The sequence below is a fragment of the Phodopus roborovskii genome, unplaced genomic scaffold, assembly GCF_943737965.1.
Source record: "Phodopus roborovskii unplaced genomic scaffold, PHOROB, whole genome shotgun sequence".
Lineage (NCBI taxonomy): Eukaryota > Metazoa > Chordata > Mammalia > Rodentia > Cricetidae > Phodopus > Phodopus roborovskii.
Window position 1 is genome coordinate 1,023,968 of NW_026126629.1, and position 18,083 is coordinate 1,042,050.

Genomic DNA, 18,083 nt, shown 5'->3' on the forward strand with positions numbered 1-18,083 from the left:
TCTCCAGGGCTTGTCCTCAATGACTAAGAATCTCCCAACTAGGCCCTAAGTTGTTATGAGCAGTTTTTCCCACCAGCTTGGTCCCAGAGCCACGTCAGCCCCAAATAACACACAGAGATGCTGTATTAGATGTAAAACTGTTGGCCTGTTGGTAGTGTTTCTTACTGGCTAGTTCTATTTCTACTAATCTAAGTGTTTCCACATGGTGTTATCTTACTGGAGAGATCTACTCTCAAGTTCCTACATCTTGACTCTCCTCTACTACCTCTCCCAGAATCTTGCTTGTCTCCTAGTCCCACCTATCTTGCTTTCCTATTGGCCAACAGGGCTTTATTCATTAACCAGTAAGAGAAACATATTTATAGAATGACATCTCCCATCATCTCCCAAAGATTCCACCTCCTCCCAACGTTACCCCTTGAAGACAAAGCCTTAAACACATGGCAGAGGACACTCATCCCAAACTCCCTTCTACCTACAGCCTTAAGATGTGGCCTCTTCTCTGGGCTCCTATTCTATCCTGGCCTTTTAAAATGTGACCACATTACTGATGAGAGTCTCTTATCATGTAGTCTTGAATTATAATCCCTATTTTAATTTTTGATCAGTTATTTGATGTGATAGAAATACAGTATTTCTTCAAATGTAATTTTGATTCAGTACATCCTATGAATATTTGCCATATTTTTTTTTTAAGAATGTTTTACACCTTAATCATTATATAGCCCTGGTCTGGGCTCCCTGTCAGATAATGTAGAAGCTCTGTGGAAACTTTCAGGATTTTACCTGTATGATCTAACCCTCCTATTTATTGCCCCCACTCCGTCCCTCTCCCTCCCTCCTTTCTTCTGTAGTGTTTACAGTATAGTACAAACTTCTTCATTGTGTTGTTAGTCTATAAACATAATACTGTATAGTGACCCTTGTGTTCTGAAGGTAGACATAACTTGGGGCTCTAGACATTGAGTTCTTTAACACACCACTGACTTCTGACATTTGGTAATTCCTCTTTATAAGGAATAATTGTGAGCATCATTGACATTTACTAGCAGACCTATTCTCTCCCCGCCAGATGTCAGAACACTGTAAAATCCTGCTTCCCCCCACCACCCCTTGCCTCCACCTACTATATTTGTGACAACTAGAAATGTCTTGGGCATGATCATATGTTCCCTTAGGGGGGCAGAGGTGTCCCAGTTTATATTTTATAGCCACTGCTGTGTCCTGGAGATGCTGGAACAAAAAAGGGAAGGAAATGTGTGAAGTGTGGATTATTCTCCAAGAGAACAAGTCAGAAATGGCAACTCAACAGGGGTGGAAGCATCTGCCTAAGCTGGAAGTAATAGGTATCCTTTGTAGTTCCTAGAAATCCAACACAGGGCTGGCTCTGAATTCCTCTGAGTTAACTTGAAACAGCAATTGGGTCTTGCTGCACATTGAAAGGTTCATCAATATCTCAACTTCATTATGTGAGAGGTGGATTAATAGGAAATGCAGTCCCAGAAGGAAAAAAAAAAAATGCAGGAACTAAGCTAACCACAGATAATGGATTTTGAAAAGCTCTTTATTTTTAGGGGAGAAAAAGGACATACATATAAGTAGAAAGGATATACCATGACCCATCCTATACCTGTCACTCAAGGTCCTAAATGATTGAGTCAAGCAAGGTCAGTCTCGTGTCTCCCCACTCCTGGATTATTTTAAAGCACACTCCAGACATTGTTATATTTCATTTGTAAATGTTTCACTGTACTAAGAGAAAGTACCTAAAATTATTACAATAGCATGCTAGGGATATTTTCATCTAGAAAGAGAAATAATATGCTAAGTAGTATCTAAAAGTTGAAGGAATGAACCATGGGTCCCACGGATGGTGAGGCTTGGTTTGGAAAGGCATCGATTCCAGAAGGAAGATGGAGACACACTGCCCCCTAAGCTGCACTTTCCCTGCCATCCTGCTTTGAGTGGTTCTTCCAAATGCCCACAGGGAACATGGGTTTACCCGGGGAACTGGGGTCTTTATGGAGGAGAACAAGCTGGCAGGGAACCGGACCATTTTCTAAGGAGAAGAGAAAAACACAGTCACCAGGAGGCATTGAATACTCAATCCATGATGGATTGTTCTCTGATGACTTTCAATGACTTTTTAGCCAATCAGGACTACTTTTAATAAAGTGGAGCAGTAGCTTTTTAAGGCTATGCTGTGGATGTAGTATTTCCCTCCTGTTATAATGTATTCTGAGAAGTTTCTTTGTTGTGATTTAGACTTCCTCACTTGATTTTATTGTGTCATAAATCTCTGGCATTTGGTGAGCACCATGGTATATGTGAGACCTAAACAGTTTGCTAGATGCATCCATTTCCCCTTCTCTTTAGAAAATTAAACTGAGGCTGCTGTCAGCTGATGCCAGGACAGATTTAACCAATCTTGTTTCCTTTACATGCAGGTCAGTCCGAGGGACAACTCTGCACTGGATCCCATTATCCACGGGTTGAAGGGTGTCGTACATCATGGTGAGTAAGCTCCATCTTCTTCCTTCATCAAGAAAGTGAAGGGTTGGGATCTTCACCTGGAAGAATCAGGTTATCTTGCAGAGGACAGGGGGGAAATACCATTCTTTGCCCTCTGCTATGCAAGGGCTTTAGAGCCATTATCTTATGAGTAAAGAGCACCCACATTTATAACCTGCAAATGGGTCTGGGTTAACAGTGAGCCATTTGTTTCCCCTCAGGTATTACTGTGAATGCATATGTTGTAAATCAAAATGCTCTAAGATATACGGTTCTCTAGGGGTTGAATCTGCCATTTGTCTCATTTCTCTGCTGAAAATATTCCCTTTTCAAGTGTCTTATCACTTGTAAGTATTTTTGATTTGCCTCTCAGATTTAAGAGGGAAAATATAAGTAGCCAGGACAAGCTATTAAACTTCGCAGTCTGTGAACCAGCACCATGCTGCTGCTAAAATGGAAAGGGCGAGGCTGGTGTTCTCTACAGCAGACATCATATCCTCAGGCGTAGACCTGGGAGAGGAAGTAAGATGAATGGGCTCTGTCTCTTCCAGCTGGTTTTATTGGCGGAATTTCCCCCACAACTTTATTATCAGCAATGCATCATTACCTGTGCACCAGGATGCTCTCATTTCAGAAGCACCCTTGCTGCAAGAAGGTGTTGAGTCTGGATCTCCTGTAATGATTTGTAAAGTTTTAATAATCTAATTAGAATTCCAAAGACATTGACAAAAATAGTGTTAGTAACTATAATAAATCTCCCTCCATTCCCACCACTGTGATAAAATGTCTTCACACCTTTTGAGAGGATTGTCTTCTGACATGAGCCAACTCTGTAGAGCTTAACAAATACCTCTTCCGGGGAAACTAAACTTGTTATCAGAGTTTGATTAAGCTGGATTGAGCATTAATTGTTCTGTTCAGTCATGCAGCAAGAAACAAGAATAAACCAAGTGAAAACAGAAAAGTAGAGAGCTGGGCGATGGCTTAGTCAGTGCCTGTCTTACAAGCATGAGGCCCTCCACACAGATCTCCAGCATACACATAAAAAGCCAAGCTTGACAGCATACATAGTAACTCAGCTGCTGGGGTGAGTACGTGCAGAGACAAGATAACCCTGGATCTCATTGGTGGACCAGCCAACCCAGGCTAATCCATAAACTCCCAAGTTTGGTGAGAGAGCCGACCTCAGCAACCAAGGTGGAGAGGGATCAAGGGAAACACCCTTGGGTAAAGAAAAAAGAATTGTATGATGACTGACAGCATCCCATGGAGCTTTTTCACTTGAAGAAGTTTACATTGTTCCCATCATATTCTATGTTAATAAAGGTGCCCCTTCCCCTTTCTAGTACTCAAACTCAGGGTCTCACTGTTAGTAATAGTTCTACCATCGAACTGTCTTCCCCAGATCGCTACAGTTACTAATCTGTGAGGATTTTTCTTCAGGACCTGGATTGCCTTCCCCTACCTAACCCAACCTAATGCCATCTCCTTGGGCCATAATTATCCAGAGACGAGCACAAATAATTGCACATAGGAACACTCTGTCTGACTTTGTGGCACAGTGATTTCAGGTTCCACCCTGCTCTCTGACTGGAAAGAGCTGCAAACAGTGTTTGCCTACAAGAGAAGTTAGCATCTCTCATCAAGTGAAAACAAAATGTGTGCCTGACCCCAGGCAGCCCTGGCTTTGGGCATAGACAGAGACAGTCCCAGCCAGCTCTTATGGGGAGGGGAAGGAATATAGGCACTTCCCTTCTGTTCCTGAAATCTTTGCTGAAGTCCCTTTGGAAGTCCTCTGTTGGCACACTTCTCTTGCTCTCTTGCATGGAGACCACCATGGGTGTCTCCATTGTATGCCTGCTCATCTCTGTTCAGATCTTGCTTGTCAAGACTCCTCCCTGTCCACTCCCATCACTCTGTCATATCATCTAGGTTTCTTTCTCAAACACATCTGGAACAACTGTTCTATTTATTTACCCATACAATGCCTCTCTAAGTGTGAGCCTCAATAAAGGCAGAAGATGGTACACCATACCTAGCAAACAGTAGCTGCTCATAAATTCACAACTGAATGTCTAAGTCAGGTAAAGGAACACACATGCAAGTGAAAATATTAACTCATAAAAGACCACTGGGGCGGAGCTCTGATTGAGATGTGAGTATTTGAAGGGGGTGCAGAGGTGAGCATCAGAAGAGTATGCCAGTCTCCCAGAAGGGAATGCACATCTTGAAAAGTGGAAAAGAGCCTTTGTTGAAACAAGATGTATTTTGGTTGAGGGTCCTATGAGGGAATTGTGTGATCTGCTGATTTGAAGGAGCATAAGGGTTTATTCTCTTCACAGATTCTCTTCAAGGGAATGACTGTGCAGAGGGAAGTATACAAAAATCAGTGTAGATCTCTGAAGCGGCTTCTACTTCTGACTTCTAGGGGCTGTTTCTTAGAGAGTTAATGCTAATTTCCTATTAACTGACTATTGTGTTGGTAAGAAGAATCTTCTATGTTCCTTCAGCTGAGATAGAATTATCTGGTCTTGGCTACACTGCATGCTTGGCACTTGGTCACAGGCTTGCTCTGTGAATCATATAACAAGATGGAGTTTTAAGAGAAAGAGAGGTTTCTCACGATGAAAGATGGCCTGGCAAGAACAAGGAGAAATGTAGTTGAGAAGAGTATTCACTCTCTGAGCAGAGAGAAAAGCATGAAGCATCAAGAGGCTCCAGAAAGGCCAGGACATCAGAGAGCCCTGGAGCCAAGACAGCCCCTGCATGGAGCCTACATAGGATGTTTAGGGAGCTATGTGGCTCTCTGCTGTGTGTGCTCATTGGCTGGTTCGACATGGTGGGAGTACTCCATGATGACAGAGAAAATCTGGAAGGAGTGCCCCAGGGCCCCTGTCTCAGACAGTGAAGAGCTCCTGCTTTCTTTCAAAGTAGTCCACCTAATCTGCCCCCAGGGGCTGTTCTATGTGCTTATCCTATCTTCTAAAGTGTTAGGTGGATCTTATAAGTGGTGCCTTCCATCCTTTTGTAGTGATTGGCACCCCTGAGCTAGGTGTAGAGGCTGTCTGCACTCCTGGCAGGAGCCTATGGTTAGGCAGGCAGTGGCTCGGAGAGTAGCCAGTTTCACTCACACATGGGAATGCGGAGGTATTATGTATATCACCTGAAGAGTGCTGAGCAAGAGATGCTCCAGGCTAGGGGAAAGCTCCAGATTCAGCACTGTGAGCTTACATGGAAGTGTCTGATGACAAGAGGGGATGCCTTGGGGACTCTGAGCACTGTGACATTTTTCTCCATTGCTGCAGGGATAAACTCTAGAAGCTTGTAGGTCACATGAAGTGCTGTTTCTTACATATACCTTTCTGATATCAAAATATAGGGTGTATGTGAAGCCATATAGGAATGTTGGCATGTCTACATAACTGTTCAGTGGTAAGAAATGTGCATTTAGTTCCATGCTAAAAGATATTTCTCATAAACTTGGGGACATACTTTTTTTTATTGTCCCTTTAAGGACCCACCCAAACAGATGCCACCATCTTCTTGTGTGTGTTTTACACACTATCACAATTCATGGAAATGCTGTTTCCTCTTTCTCAGCACCAAAATGCCCTGCTTTTCTGCTTTTCTAATCTGTTTCTTTTTTCTTTCTTTCTTTCTTCTTTCTTTTCTCATCCTCCTTCCTCTTCCTCCTCTTTCTTCTCCTAGTTCTCTTTTTTTGGGTGGGTGGGGGCAGGGACTCTGGCTAACCTAAAACTCAATATGTAGACCAGGCTGGCCTCAAACTGACAGAGATCTTCCTGCTTCTGCCTCCCTAGTGCTGGGATTAAAGGCATGTGCCACAGTAGGAAGTTGCTTTTATTTCTGAATGGAAATCTGCTGATGCCAATTACTTGGCTATTGAGCTCTGTTTCTTCATCCTCTTCTTCAAGCTCTCCTAACCCACCCTCACTTCGTTTTTCCATCGTAATGTGAAAGTGAGTTGCTTTTTCGCCACAGAAACATGAAGGTGGTTAAAAATTATGTTTGACCTACACAACAAAACTTTGCCCTGTCCATTTTCTGGATAGCTATTGTATCTAACATCCTCTATTACTCCCTCCCTGGATCTTTCTAAGAAAGTTATCTGTGAAAAGACAAATTCTGGTCATTGAAAGCACTTCTAAGATGTCCCCCAAATGAGGCTCTGGAAAGCTTTTCTTGTCAGTGAGACAAGATGCAGACATATCTCTCAGGAGAGGTTCATCTGACCTGTCAAACAAAACAACCTGACAGACTGTTAGCAGAAATTTGATACTCACTCCACAGACTGTTGAGGGAGATGGAATACTCACATGTTCCCACTGCAGAAAGGGGGCTCATGACAGACCGCGTTAACAGTTGTGCAGTGTTCAGTTTGGTGAACCAGTGAGTGTATATGGGTTCACTAACGGGAGTGTAAGGGACACCCTAAAGCAGCTGGGAATCCAGAAAACCAATTTCATTGTGAGTGATGAGACCTGAAAGCTGCAGCCCTGATCTGGCTGTGTGTACCATGCAGGCAGCTCCGAGGCCCAAACATATCCTTCTTTCTGTGTTTGGCTTGTCTGAGTCTCCAGCCCCAGTGACTGGTACTCCCTTTCATACTGTTAATAGTTGCTCCCAAGAGTCTTCCGAGTATCCAGACTTGTAACCTATGTTTTCCCCAGGCTCTTGAGCCTCTACCTCCCTGTAAGGGGATGTTGTAGTTCGGTGGAACACACCATGCAGCGCCTGTAAATTTCCTGGCACACCGGCCTTGTGCATCTTCCTCTTTTCCCTTGCCCTGGGATAGATCTTCTACTCATTCTGTGGACAGAATCCCATGATATCCAGAGTCATTCCAAGCCCCTAACAGAAAGTGGAGTGAGCTAGTAAAATTGTGCAAGTTTTAACAGACCCCAGCCAAGTATTGCCACATGGTGGTAAGAGCAGGTGCCAGTGCATTTGCTGTTTTTTCACATTGCACCTGACTCAACTGATGTTTCCCCAATAAAGAATGAATTCTAATTCTAGACATTCCCAGACTTGGAGGGCTTCTGAAACAGCAGGTAGGCTCTATCTCTCAAGATTATGATCTCATGGCTGGGCATAGTGAATTGGCTGGAAGAGCCCCTTCAGAAAGCAGCATTGTACAGACTCTGGCAATCTCATGCTTAGGTACATACACAAGAGAAACAGCCACACAAAAGGCTTGTCAACAGTTTTGTTCTTAATAGCTACAGATTAGAAATACCAAATCTCACCAGAGGGAGCGTATGTGCTAGCCATGGTATATTAGATTGTAGTTGCCCATTACATACAGCAGCTAAAAACTGGTTACCTACCAACCTATACAAAGGAGCATACAATGATGGTCATGTTTATATTAAGCTCAAGAACAAGCCAATTAGTCCAGGATGTTGCAAGTAAAACTGGTAGAGTGAGGTGGAGGAGAGGCTCAGGATGCTTTCCTTGGGTGTTATAAATGTTCTTTTTTTAACTATTTATATGGGTATGCCCAACATTTTGAAGATGTAACATGTTGCTGTCACACATAAGTTCATACCCAATAATCACATAATGGAGTTTATAAAGGCATATTATTAAAAACCTACATAACTTCTGAAGTAAGTTTATAATTTTGTATTGGGCCATATTCACACCTATGTTTTGACACACCTCATAGAGGGTGATTACATAGTTATAATACAATTTTGCTCCAGTGACCCTATTAACTTATATATTTGACTCTTTGTGAGTTAAAGAATAGCTCATGTATTTGATACACTGATCTCTCAAATATGTCCCATCTACAAAACGTAAACAACAACAAAACAAATGCCTGTCAGCATGCATAGACAATCTGATATTTAAATTGCCAAAAGTATTGAGAGCTAGCTATGATATAAATACCCAGGACTTTTGTACATGCTGTATGATAGTAAGTTAGCACAGATGCTCTGGGAAACCACTGCAAAGAGGAACTCAGAAAAATGCCTGGCAAGAGATGAGTGATATTTGGGGCATTGTGTCTTCCAATCCCCCAAATGCAGGAAAGCCTCAAAGCCCACTCCTTAGCAGGTTCGGTGAAAACACCTTTAGCATAATCGTATAGCAAAGCATTTTGCCACAGTGAAGAGGCAAGCAGCGTGGCCTGTTTGAGAACCAGGAAGTTGAGGGGGATTGGAACAAGGTTTTATAAGGTTTCAATGGTAAGAGTGAAATGGAAGCCACTTAGTGATTATTTCAGAATGAAAAATGTGGTCACTTCTTGGGATGAGTGGAGAGTGATTGGGTCCTAACAGTGGAGTGGAGGCCACACACTGGGACTGCTTTTGGGGTGATTGACATTTTGGCTTTGCACACCTCTGTGTTACATTCTTCAGTCAAAGCAGATGATGATTAGAATTCAAAAGTGGGAGATCCCGATTCCTATACCAGAAACCTCACAGCAAGTGGAGAGGGGAGAGACTGTACTTGAGAGAAAATCTTCTTTGCCGTGACTACCTGTGACAGGCTGTTTCTTCTTTATGTTAATTACTTATAGATCAGTAAAAGAACTGTGTCTGCTTCAGGACCAGACCATTAAGAGCTAAGTTTAGAAACCAGTATCTGCTCTGTGCCTGGGGTTTAGGAAAAGGAAAAAGCAACAAAGGGGTGGGGCCGGTGACAGTCTTAAAAAAAAAAAAAAAAATCCCACTTCTGCACTTCTATGTTGCTGCGCGATCATTCTACATCCAGGAAAGGTGGAACTATCCCAACAGGCATCATGGAATCTACTAAAAACCCTCTGACATTCACCTGATCCACATGAGACACAGACACGCAAAGCGGGCCATGCTGGGAAGTTGGTCCAGCTATAAGGTCCTGTTTCCCCCAGGCTGTTGCCACTCTCTGTCTGTGTGTGTCCCCCTCTGCAGGTTTCCATCTTAGCAGAATCCCACCCAATAGGTTCTGTTGAAGGAGCAAGTTAAAAAGTATTTCAAAAGACTCTAATGCATTGCTATTGCTGCATCACTCTTACGACTATGGATCCTATCTTTAAAGAATTTCAAAATAACTCTGTGGAGACAAATGGCTAAACTTTCTGAAAACATTTGCATGAATTATGAATGCATAGCACAAATTCTAGGAAAGAAGACTCTGGGAAAAAATTGATCAGGACACAAATAATTACTTGTGTCCCTCATGCACCAGTACACCATCACAGAGATGAGCTGGCTGAGTTTAAGGCATCTTGCTGGTTTTGTGCCCATGGGCATTAAGCATTCCTCCTTCCAGCTCATTCAAAAGTTTCCTTTCTACACTTGCCATTCCTGATGCTACAAAGACTGGCATTTCACTTGCCTGCAAAGTTGCATCATATGTCCAAATACATAGTGTGTTTTCTTACTTTCGCCTTGAAGGTTGTAGAAGTTCCTGTCAGTTCAGGCCATTCTGGATTTGAATTCTGATTCTCCAGTGTGGCAGCTGTGTGACCCTGTGCAAACTCTCTCATTGATATTTCCACTTGAAAACGTGAGGATAATGATTTACCTCAGGTAAAAGTGTTGAGACTGAGAAGACATGCGGAATGATGTCTGTTGTATGTCCAGAACTCTTTAGATTAGAGCTCAAGGAACTATAATCTGAATGCCAAATCAAACCTCCTGCTTGTTTGTTAAGTTTTATTAGGTCATACAAATCTTGGCCTACTGCTTGTCATTATAAATAAAGTTTTATCACTCGGCCTTACTCATTTGTTCACATATTATCTATGGCTTCTTTTGTTCTACAGACAGTAGTTATCACCAGCAATGCATAAGTCTTACAAAGCTTTAAATATTTTCTCTGCTCCTTCTCAGAAAAAAATTTGCTAGCCTCATCTCAGAGGAAGCTGGAGTTTTGTTTGCTTTGTTCATAGCACTGCTCCTATCCTCTGTGTGTGTGTGTGTGTGTGTGTGTGTGTGTGTGTGTGTGTGTGTGTGATCAGATAGTATAAATACTTAGTTGGGTCAATACTCACCATGTAACAAACTGAACTTTGGGTTTGATCTTGCCCCAATCCTCACGTGCTCCAAATGTGTTTCAAATGAGTGCATGAGGGTTCTGTTGAAATGTTTACCTTGAAGCGATCATGCAGATCATTTCCCTCTTTTGAATGAGGGAGGCAATGCTGTGCTGTCTGTGGCTCACTGATAGTTCTGAACATTTACAGCTCACTGGTGATTTTGAGCATCATAACACGCGACAAAATTTCCCGTTTGAAGTTTATGTTTCCAGCACTTAATTACATGGAACTTTCCTGGAGTGTGCTATAAATGTGTAGCAGCCAGTGCCTGGCTAATTGGCTCCTGTCTTTTTATGGATCCAGGAAGGACTGATGCTTATCTGAATTCTTTTGATCTCAAAATCTCTAGAAACAGACAGGCTTAAGCCATTTCCAGTTTCCTGGATTTGGGTTTATCAAAACCTCCACCATAGATGTGAGCCGTTTCCGTTTCTTTTCTTGGCTAAGTCCAGGAAGTGGGGTGCTGCGTGATCGCTATTTTATCACTAAATAGCATTGTTAACAATGGTGTTAAGACATAAAAGGCCTTAGAAGTTCTCATTCAACCACCCTTCTTTGTCAGTGTTTTACCATTTGAGCAGGACTATGGGAGTTCAGGGAGACATCCTCAACCTTGTCTCGGTGAAATATAAAGAACAAAGGGTTTAGGAAAATCTCTAGTGATCTACTGATTTCCCTTGGGTGACTTTTATACTGGGCTTCTCTGCTGTCCATGTGTCACCTTAATAGGAGAAGTGCTGTCACCTCAGGGGTAAGAGCACAGGATTTGGCTTTGAATATTATTTCTCCCTTTGACCAGGTGTACAAACAAATCACTTATTTTCTCAGTGGCTCAGTTTTCTCCAGTGTATGGTGAGATCTTTGGTTTATGTTGAAGATGCATTGTCTTCCAGCACACAGCGTGCCTGGTAGGAGGTAAGCATTCAGCTATAGCTGGGATGCCTTCCTCCAACATCTCCCTTGTTGTCTTATACTTGGGAGCTGTGGACAGATGGTGATGTTATCTAGAGTGTTCTGCCTCTACCTCCACCTGGCTATTGAATATCTGACACATGGCTTTGCTGGGGCATACAAACCCTAAAGGAAATGAAGCTAGGCACAGTGATAATGCCTGTGGTCTCAGCATTCGATAGGCTGAAGCAGGAGGATCACAAAGGCAAGGCCAGTCTAGAAGCAAACAAACAAAAGAAATCTAGAAAAGAAAGGAAACAATGAAGACATTGATGGTAAAGATGGTCTGTGGTAACCAGTACTGTTTTGAATAGAGTAAAAAACCAGAAGATGGGAGAAAGGAAAATGCAGATCTTTCATAGCTGTTTGACCTGCCCATGAATGTAACCCTGCCTTGGTGTTTTCTACAAGCGGCCTTGTTTCATCCCTGCAGTTGTTCAGGAGATAACAGAGCTGTTGGAGATAGGGAAGCTGAGCAGAGATTAGCTGAGCTGCCCCAGCTCCCACAGTGGAGCACTGATTTTCTTTCTTTCTTTCTTTCTTTTTTTCTCTGTCTTTTACTCTCTTCTTCTTCTTCTTCTTCTTCTTCTTCTTCTTCTTCTTCTTCTTCTTCTTCTTCTTCTTCTTCTTCTTCTTCTTTTTCTCCTTCTCCTTCTTCTTCCAGGATCTCATTTTGTAGTTCCAGCTGGCCTCAGACTCAGAGAGATCTGCTCATCTCTGCCTCTGGAGTGCTGAGATTAAAGACATATGTCTCTATGCCCAGTACAGGATGCCCTTTCATTCCACTCTGCTGGGCCAACTTCTTTCTTGTTTATTGTCTGAATCTTGTTTATTGTCTGAAGCACTTAATTCTTGTGTACCTTGTTCTTCTTTGGTGAATTAGCTCTTTGACTTGTTCAAAGGAAGCCACATGAACCTATCACAGTGTCGTGTTATAGTTTCCAGGGCCTTGTAGATAAGAGAGACAAGCCCTGAACTACTTGGGGTGGTCCTGGATTCATCATTACATAACTCCTGCAGGCTAAGTGCCACATCCATTTCTCTTTGTGTGATCCTCACATAATTTCTCTTTGTTGTATTTGAACATCAACTGTAGATTAAAATGCCGTGCTTGGTAAATTGAAACCAGTATCGTAGTCAAGGAGGCCAGGTGGCTTTGCAGTATGATTGTGTGACTATGCTATCATCCCTGTCCTCTCTGTGTTTGCATTTGGGGATCTGGGTTCTTTAGGATCTTCATCCTATAAACCAATGTCACTTGACCTGAACAACCACATCAGTTATTTATGCCATTGCAGATAATTCTGAGTTTTCCTCAAGAGTGTGCCTGTTAGGAAGTTAGAATAAGTAATGTTGTCTTATTCTTGCTTCTTTTGACTATTCCTCTCTTCTCTATGGATAACAGTGTATGCCACCATGCTTGGCAAATTCCACACTTCTATATGTTGACTATTCAGCGTATTTTATAAAGAACCTTCTTTGTCCCTATGTAACCAAAGCATTGCAAATATTAAGTTATTAACACACTGAAAAATGCAATCAATCAGATGATTATCATCTAATGTTTTAATGATCACATTTTTAATCCAATTATGCATGTTTGAATCTTTCAAATTTTCTTTAATTAAAAATTGCCTCTTGGCACTGCTATCAGAAAAAAGAAATTGAACAGAATGAGCCAGATATAATTTAATGTTGAGAGGAAGCTGCAAGGATAACTGGACTGGGCTGAGCTTAATGGCCGACCATGACTTTAAGGCCCTCATACAAAATTTCCTAATTGATAAGAAAAATTTAATCATCTTCATATATACTTCATTTGCATTCAAATAAGGTATTCCTTTTTCCAAACAAACCTCCCCTAACTGATTATTCATATTGTCATTCAAAATGCTTAAAAAATGAAAGACAGAGTTGGGTGAAATGTAGACTACTTAATACAGTGTGTATTTAATATAAAAGTCATGCATTATTCATTTCTGCAATTTGAATAACTTTGAATTTAGCATCCCTGTTCCTCATTTTTTCTTTGATGAACAATTAATTATTAAAATACAATATTGTCTGCGTACAGCACCCAGGATCCTTGAAAGTGGAACAGAAGACTCACTCCTTTTCAATTCTTTTATCTAGTAGTTTACAGTACCTGCTTATTATGGTATAATTGAGTGAATGGCCGGAGAAGTATAGTGTGTCATATGTTCTCAACTAGTAAGTGACTGCAATAAAAATTCTTTGGAGTCAATTTACTAATTAGTCTAGAAGTTTGGGGGAGTACTCAGCTCTCAGTGGGTGTGGAGCCACACAACTCCTATAATATCACAAGACAGACAAGTTTCATTGAATAGCACTCATGGGCACTCTCAATGCCAAGTGCTGTTCTAACCTTTTAATTAATGTTAACTGGTTACTGCTCAGACTCCCATATCTGGGCACTCTGACTATCTTGTCTCAGAGATACGTCATCAGTTAGAGAGAAGTACAGTAGCTTATTGGGAGAAGCTAGCCTACTTGGCTTGGCTGGAGCAAGGCTCCCTGCTCCCTAATATCTGCATTATTAAGAGCTTCACAAAGAGCTAAGTTCTCAGCTGGAAATGTGTTCATTCATCTTCCCCTTCCTGTTATCAAGAATCTCATGCTTGGATTCTGTTGGTTCTATACCTATGGCTAAATCAGATTGGAGAATACTGTCATGTCAGGTCCATTCTCAAGTTGAAGACTGTCCTGCATTACATAGCAAAACACTGTCTCAATTATACTGTTAACAAAATAAGTAATGAGGGGCTGGGGAATTGGCTCAGCACTTAAGAACACTGGCTATTCTTCCAGAGGACCCGGGTTCAATTCCCAGCACCCACATGGCAACTCACAACTGTCTGTAACTCCAGTTCTAGGGAACCTGACATCTTCACACTAATGCACATAAAATAAAGTTAAATAAGTTATTTAAAAAATAAAAAAGTGATGATGGTGCCTGAACACATAGCTTCCCTGACCCTTATACAAGTCTGCCTATGGCTTATCAGGGTGATATTTGTGTCACATTGTGTGGGTCCCCTTCCAGAACTTAAAGATAGAGATAGGCAAAAGTTGAAGAGAAAGCCCAATCCTTTCTACTGGCATTTTTGGCACAGCCCCTGAGCTTTTACACTGCATCTCTAATTAGGCAAAATGTTATTCCTCCAGTATGAGTTACAGTTCTCATTAATGCAGACATATTTTGAAGGGTGTATGCAATTATTATTAGAATTTAGAACGTCCCTAATAAGATTGTAAAAATGATTCTGTTACATAAATCCTAACATGATATCTTAGATTTTTACCTCTTGGCCTGCAAAACCTAAAATATTTGCAGTCTGTTGCTTTACAGAGGAAGCTTGCTTTCCTTGCTTAGAAACACGGCAGAGGCTAGCATGGGACTCTGCTGTGCTTGCCCTCATCCAAGGGCTGCCTTGATAAATGAAGGCTTACAGTGGACCAGGCACTAGGTTAAGTCCCTTACACCAAGTAACTTCTTAATTGTCATAGCAACCCTGAAGGGTATAAAATCTCCTGGTCACTATTTTATGTATTATAGAAATAGCCCAGAGAAGCCAAAGCTTTTACCTAAAGTTGCACAGCTTTTAGATATTATTGCATTCTGTAGCTCGGGCTAGAGGCTTGGCATAGACAAATGTCTACCCTGAAGGCACTAGTAGTCAAGTTGAAAAAGCTCTAGGTGGGGTGTAGGTCCTGAAGGCATTGCTTTTCCAAATACTAGGGAGGAATTATACTTGAGTCTCTACTCTTATCAAGCTTTTAACCCCAGCTCAGTTATTTCTCCGTGGCCTTCATCTTCCCAATTGTAATATTAACAAACTGAACTAAATCGGCGGTTCTGAGAGTAGTGACTCTTGGTCTCCAACTCGACTGTGGTCATAGTAGCTATGTTTTTTGATGTTAGGGTTGCTGGGCTCCTGAATAGTGGTTTTCCAGAAGAAACATGTAGTATCTCTCCCCAAGCCTCTCTACCTAGGGCAATTACAAGTCTTCTAGGTGGGTGGAGTGGGTGACCAAATGGAGAAATGGGACACAGCTCCATCACAAAGCTGAGCACATCGAGGCCAGGGCTCTCTTCTGAGTATACAGCAGGGCCCACACTTGTAGTTCTCACAAGATCATGCAAACTCCCAGACACTTGAGTCTTGCTGCCACCACACCACTGTTCTGTTTTGATATTGCATCACCCCACTCCTTTGTTGGGGGGCAGGTTGCTGCTTCATCTTTTCTTGCTTGTTAGAGCTGGCCTGGATTACCTTGTTTCATCCTGAAGGTACACACACACAGTCTGCTCACCTGAAAACCTAATCTAGGGATTAGGCCCCTAGAGGGAAACTGCAGGTTTTTCTGATCTTGCAGTTTGGAGCTCCTAATCCCAGCACAGGCTGGTGTGATGCCGAGTTCATCTACTGCTCAAGGGAGACAGGAAAGTGGCAATTTTGTTGCTCGTGATGCCAAGCCCTGTACACACCCTCCGGGGGCTCCAAGCTTTGTGTTGGCTGTTTCATGGGCCAGGAAACACCAAGGCAAGCAGCAGGCACAAGCCAAAACAGTCCTTCTCCCAGCCAAACCATTCCCAGCCGAGCACATTTTGATAGGTGGTCCTGTGATTTGGCTCCCTGCTAACCAGGTAAAATTAAAGAGCAGACTTGCCAGGGGGTGGAGAGGCAAGCCCTTTACTTTTCACCTTTTGTTCAATTGGGAGCACTGTTTTGCATGATTTTGATTACAAACCCTATAATTTAAAGACTTTTGCATGTATTAGGTAATCTTTCCTGTTTAAATAAAATTAAAACTCCTAGGAGAATGGGCTTCCGCTGCTGAACCTCCACAAGTGACCACTGTTCTCTGCCCTCTTGTGACCTGGGAGTCCATGTTTGGCTTTGTCGTGCCTTGATTTTCACAAGGGTCGGGTCATGCATTGTAAAGTACATACTTGTGCGCTGTAGACATAGTTCAGTCAGGGAAGTGCTTGCTGTACAAGCTTGAGTATGATCCCCAGAAGACATCTTAAAAACCATCTGGGGTGACGGAGCAAGCTTGCAGACCAAGTGTGGGGATGACAAAGATGGGCCTGTACCCTGGGTTCACTGACTAGCCAGCCTCGCCCAATTAGTGAGTTCCAGGCAAGGAAGAGACCCTGTCCCAAAGACAAGGTGAATACTGCTTGAGAAGAGGCTGACTTTGAGCCTCTACATGCAAGCATTCACATGCCTCCACAGGACCATGCACCACACACGCCTCGCGCCCATGTAATGGGACCATATTTAGGGTGGGTAGGCTTCCCTCTGCATCAGTCAGTCCTCTCTGGAAACATCCTCAGATGAAGCACCCAGAGGTGTGCTTCAGTAATGTCCTAGGTGTTTCTTAATCCAGTCAAGTTGACTGCAGAGACTAACCAGCATGCCTTCGCTGAATGCATTGGGAAGAGCATGGCCCGCTTGGGAAATGAGTATCCCATTAGCTTATGGGTGGTTTTGTTTATTTGTTTTGTTTTGTTTGTTGTAGCAATTGTCTCGTTTTGTTCCAAGTTTTCTCTCCTGGGTATTAGTTTATAGGTTCTAGACAGAGAAGGCTTCTGTTGTAAATAAAGCAAGCTTGGGCAGGGCTTTTCTGTAGGACTTGTCACAGTCTTCACTATGCCAGAAAGTTCTGATTCCTAGGGAGTGGGGAGGGACCATGGTGCTGCACCTCACCTTTCCTTGCCTTGTAGAACCTTGTCTATAGGAAATGCAGACTGTATTGACAGGCTGGCTGCCTCAACTTCTGAGGTCCTCCTGCCACCAGGGGGCAGTGCTTCTGAGGGCCAGGTGGGGTGTGAGTGGGCCTGGGGTTTGAGTTGTGTATTGGAGGCATGATGTGTCACAGGGTTGTGATTTTCTCACTTCTCTCCCCAAACAGAGAAGGAGACCTTTCTGGATCCCTTTGTCCTCCGAGACCTCCTGCCCGCATCCCTGGGTAGCTACTACCGGTACACAGGCTCCTTGACCACCCCTCCCTGTAGTGAAATCGTGGAGTGGATTGTCTTCAGGAGGCCTGTCCCCATCTCCTACCACCAGGTAAGCAGTCTTCTCCCATTTGTTCTCTCCATCTTGACTACATTTGTATTGAATATTTACTACTGCTAGATATGACTAGTATGGGGTTGTGTTTAATCCTCTGCTTTTTATTGATTTCTTCATATAGTTTTAAACCCAAGAGTAGCAGAATATAAAAGATGATTTCTCAGTGCTGTCTTCTGTGCATGGCACAGCCAGTGCAGTCAGTATCCCATAGCAGCATGGCTTCCGGCAGTGTGCCTGCACAGACTGGAGCTATCAGTAGTCAGTCGTGGATCCAGGAGAGGCTTACAGGGACCCACCCAGCCCTATTGGCTGCTGATGAATTACAGAGAAGGGGCAATCATTGTATTTAGCTGTGGACCACAAAGGACCCCCCCTCAATGGACAGTTCCAAACCATGGTTCTGGTTAAACTTAGTGGCTCTAGAATGAATAAGGGAACAGACATGAATGTGGAAGAGGAACCTGTAG

At 42.7% G+C, this 18,083-nt stretch overlaps 1 protein-coding gene across 2 annotated transcripts in view; it reads left to right on the forward strand.

Moving 5' to 3' along the window:
* Window positions 1-18,083, forward strand: part of Ptprg (protein tyrosine phosphatase receptor type G) — a 655,084-nt gene that overhangs the window by 510,665 nt on the left and 126,336 nt on the right. For both annotated transcript variants that reach the window (XM_051206878.1, XM_051206880.1), the window contains exons 6-7: window positions 2,448-2,514; window positions 17,453-17,610. In XM_051206878.1, coding sequence (XP_051062835.1) covers window positions 2,448-2,514; window positions 17,453-17,610 — 225 coding nt within the window. The remainder of the gene's footprint in view (window positions 1-2,447; window positions 2,515-17,452; window positions 17,611-18,083) is intronic.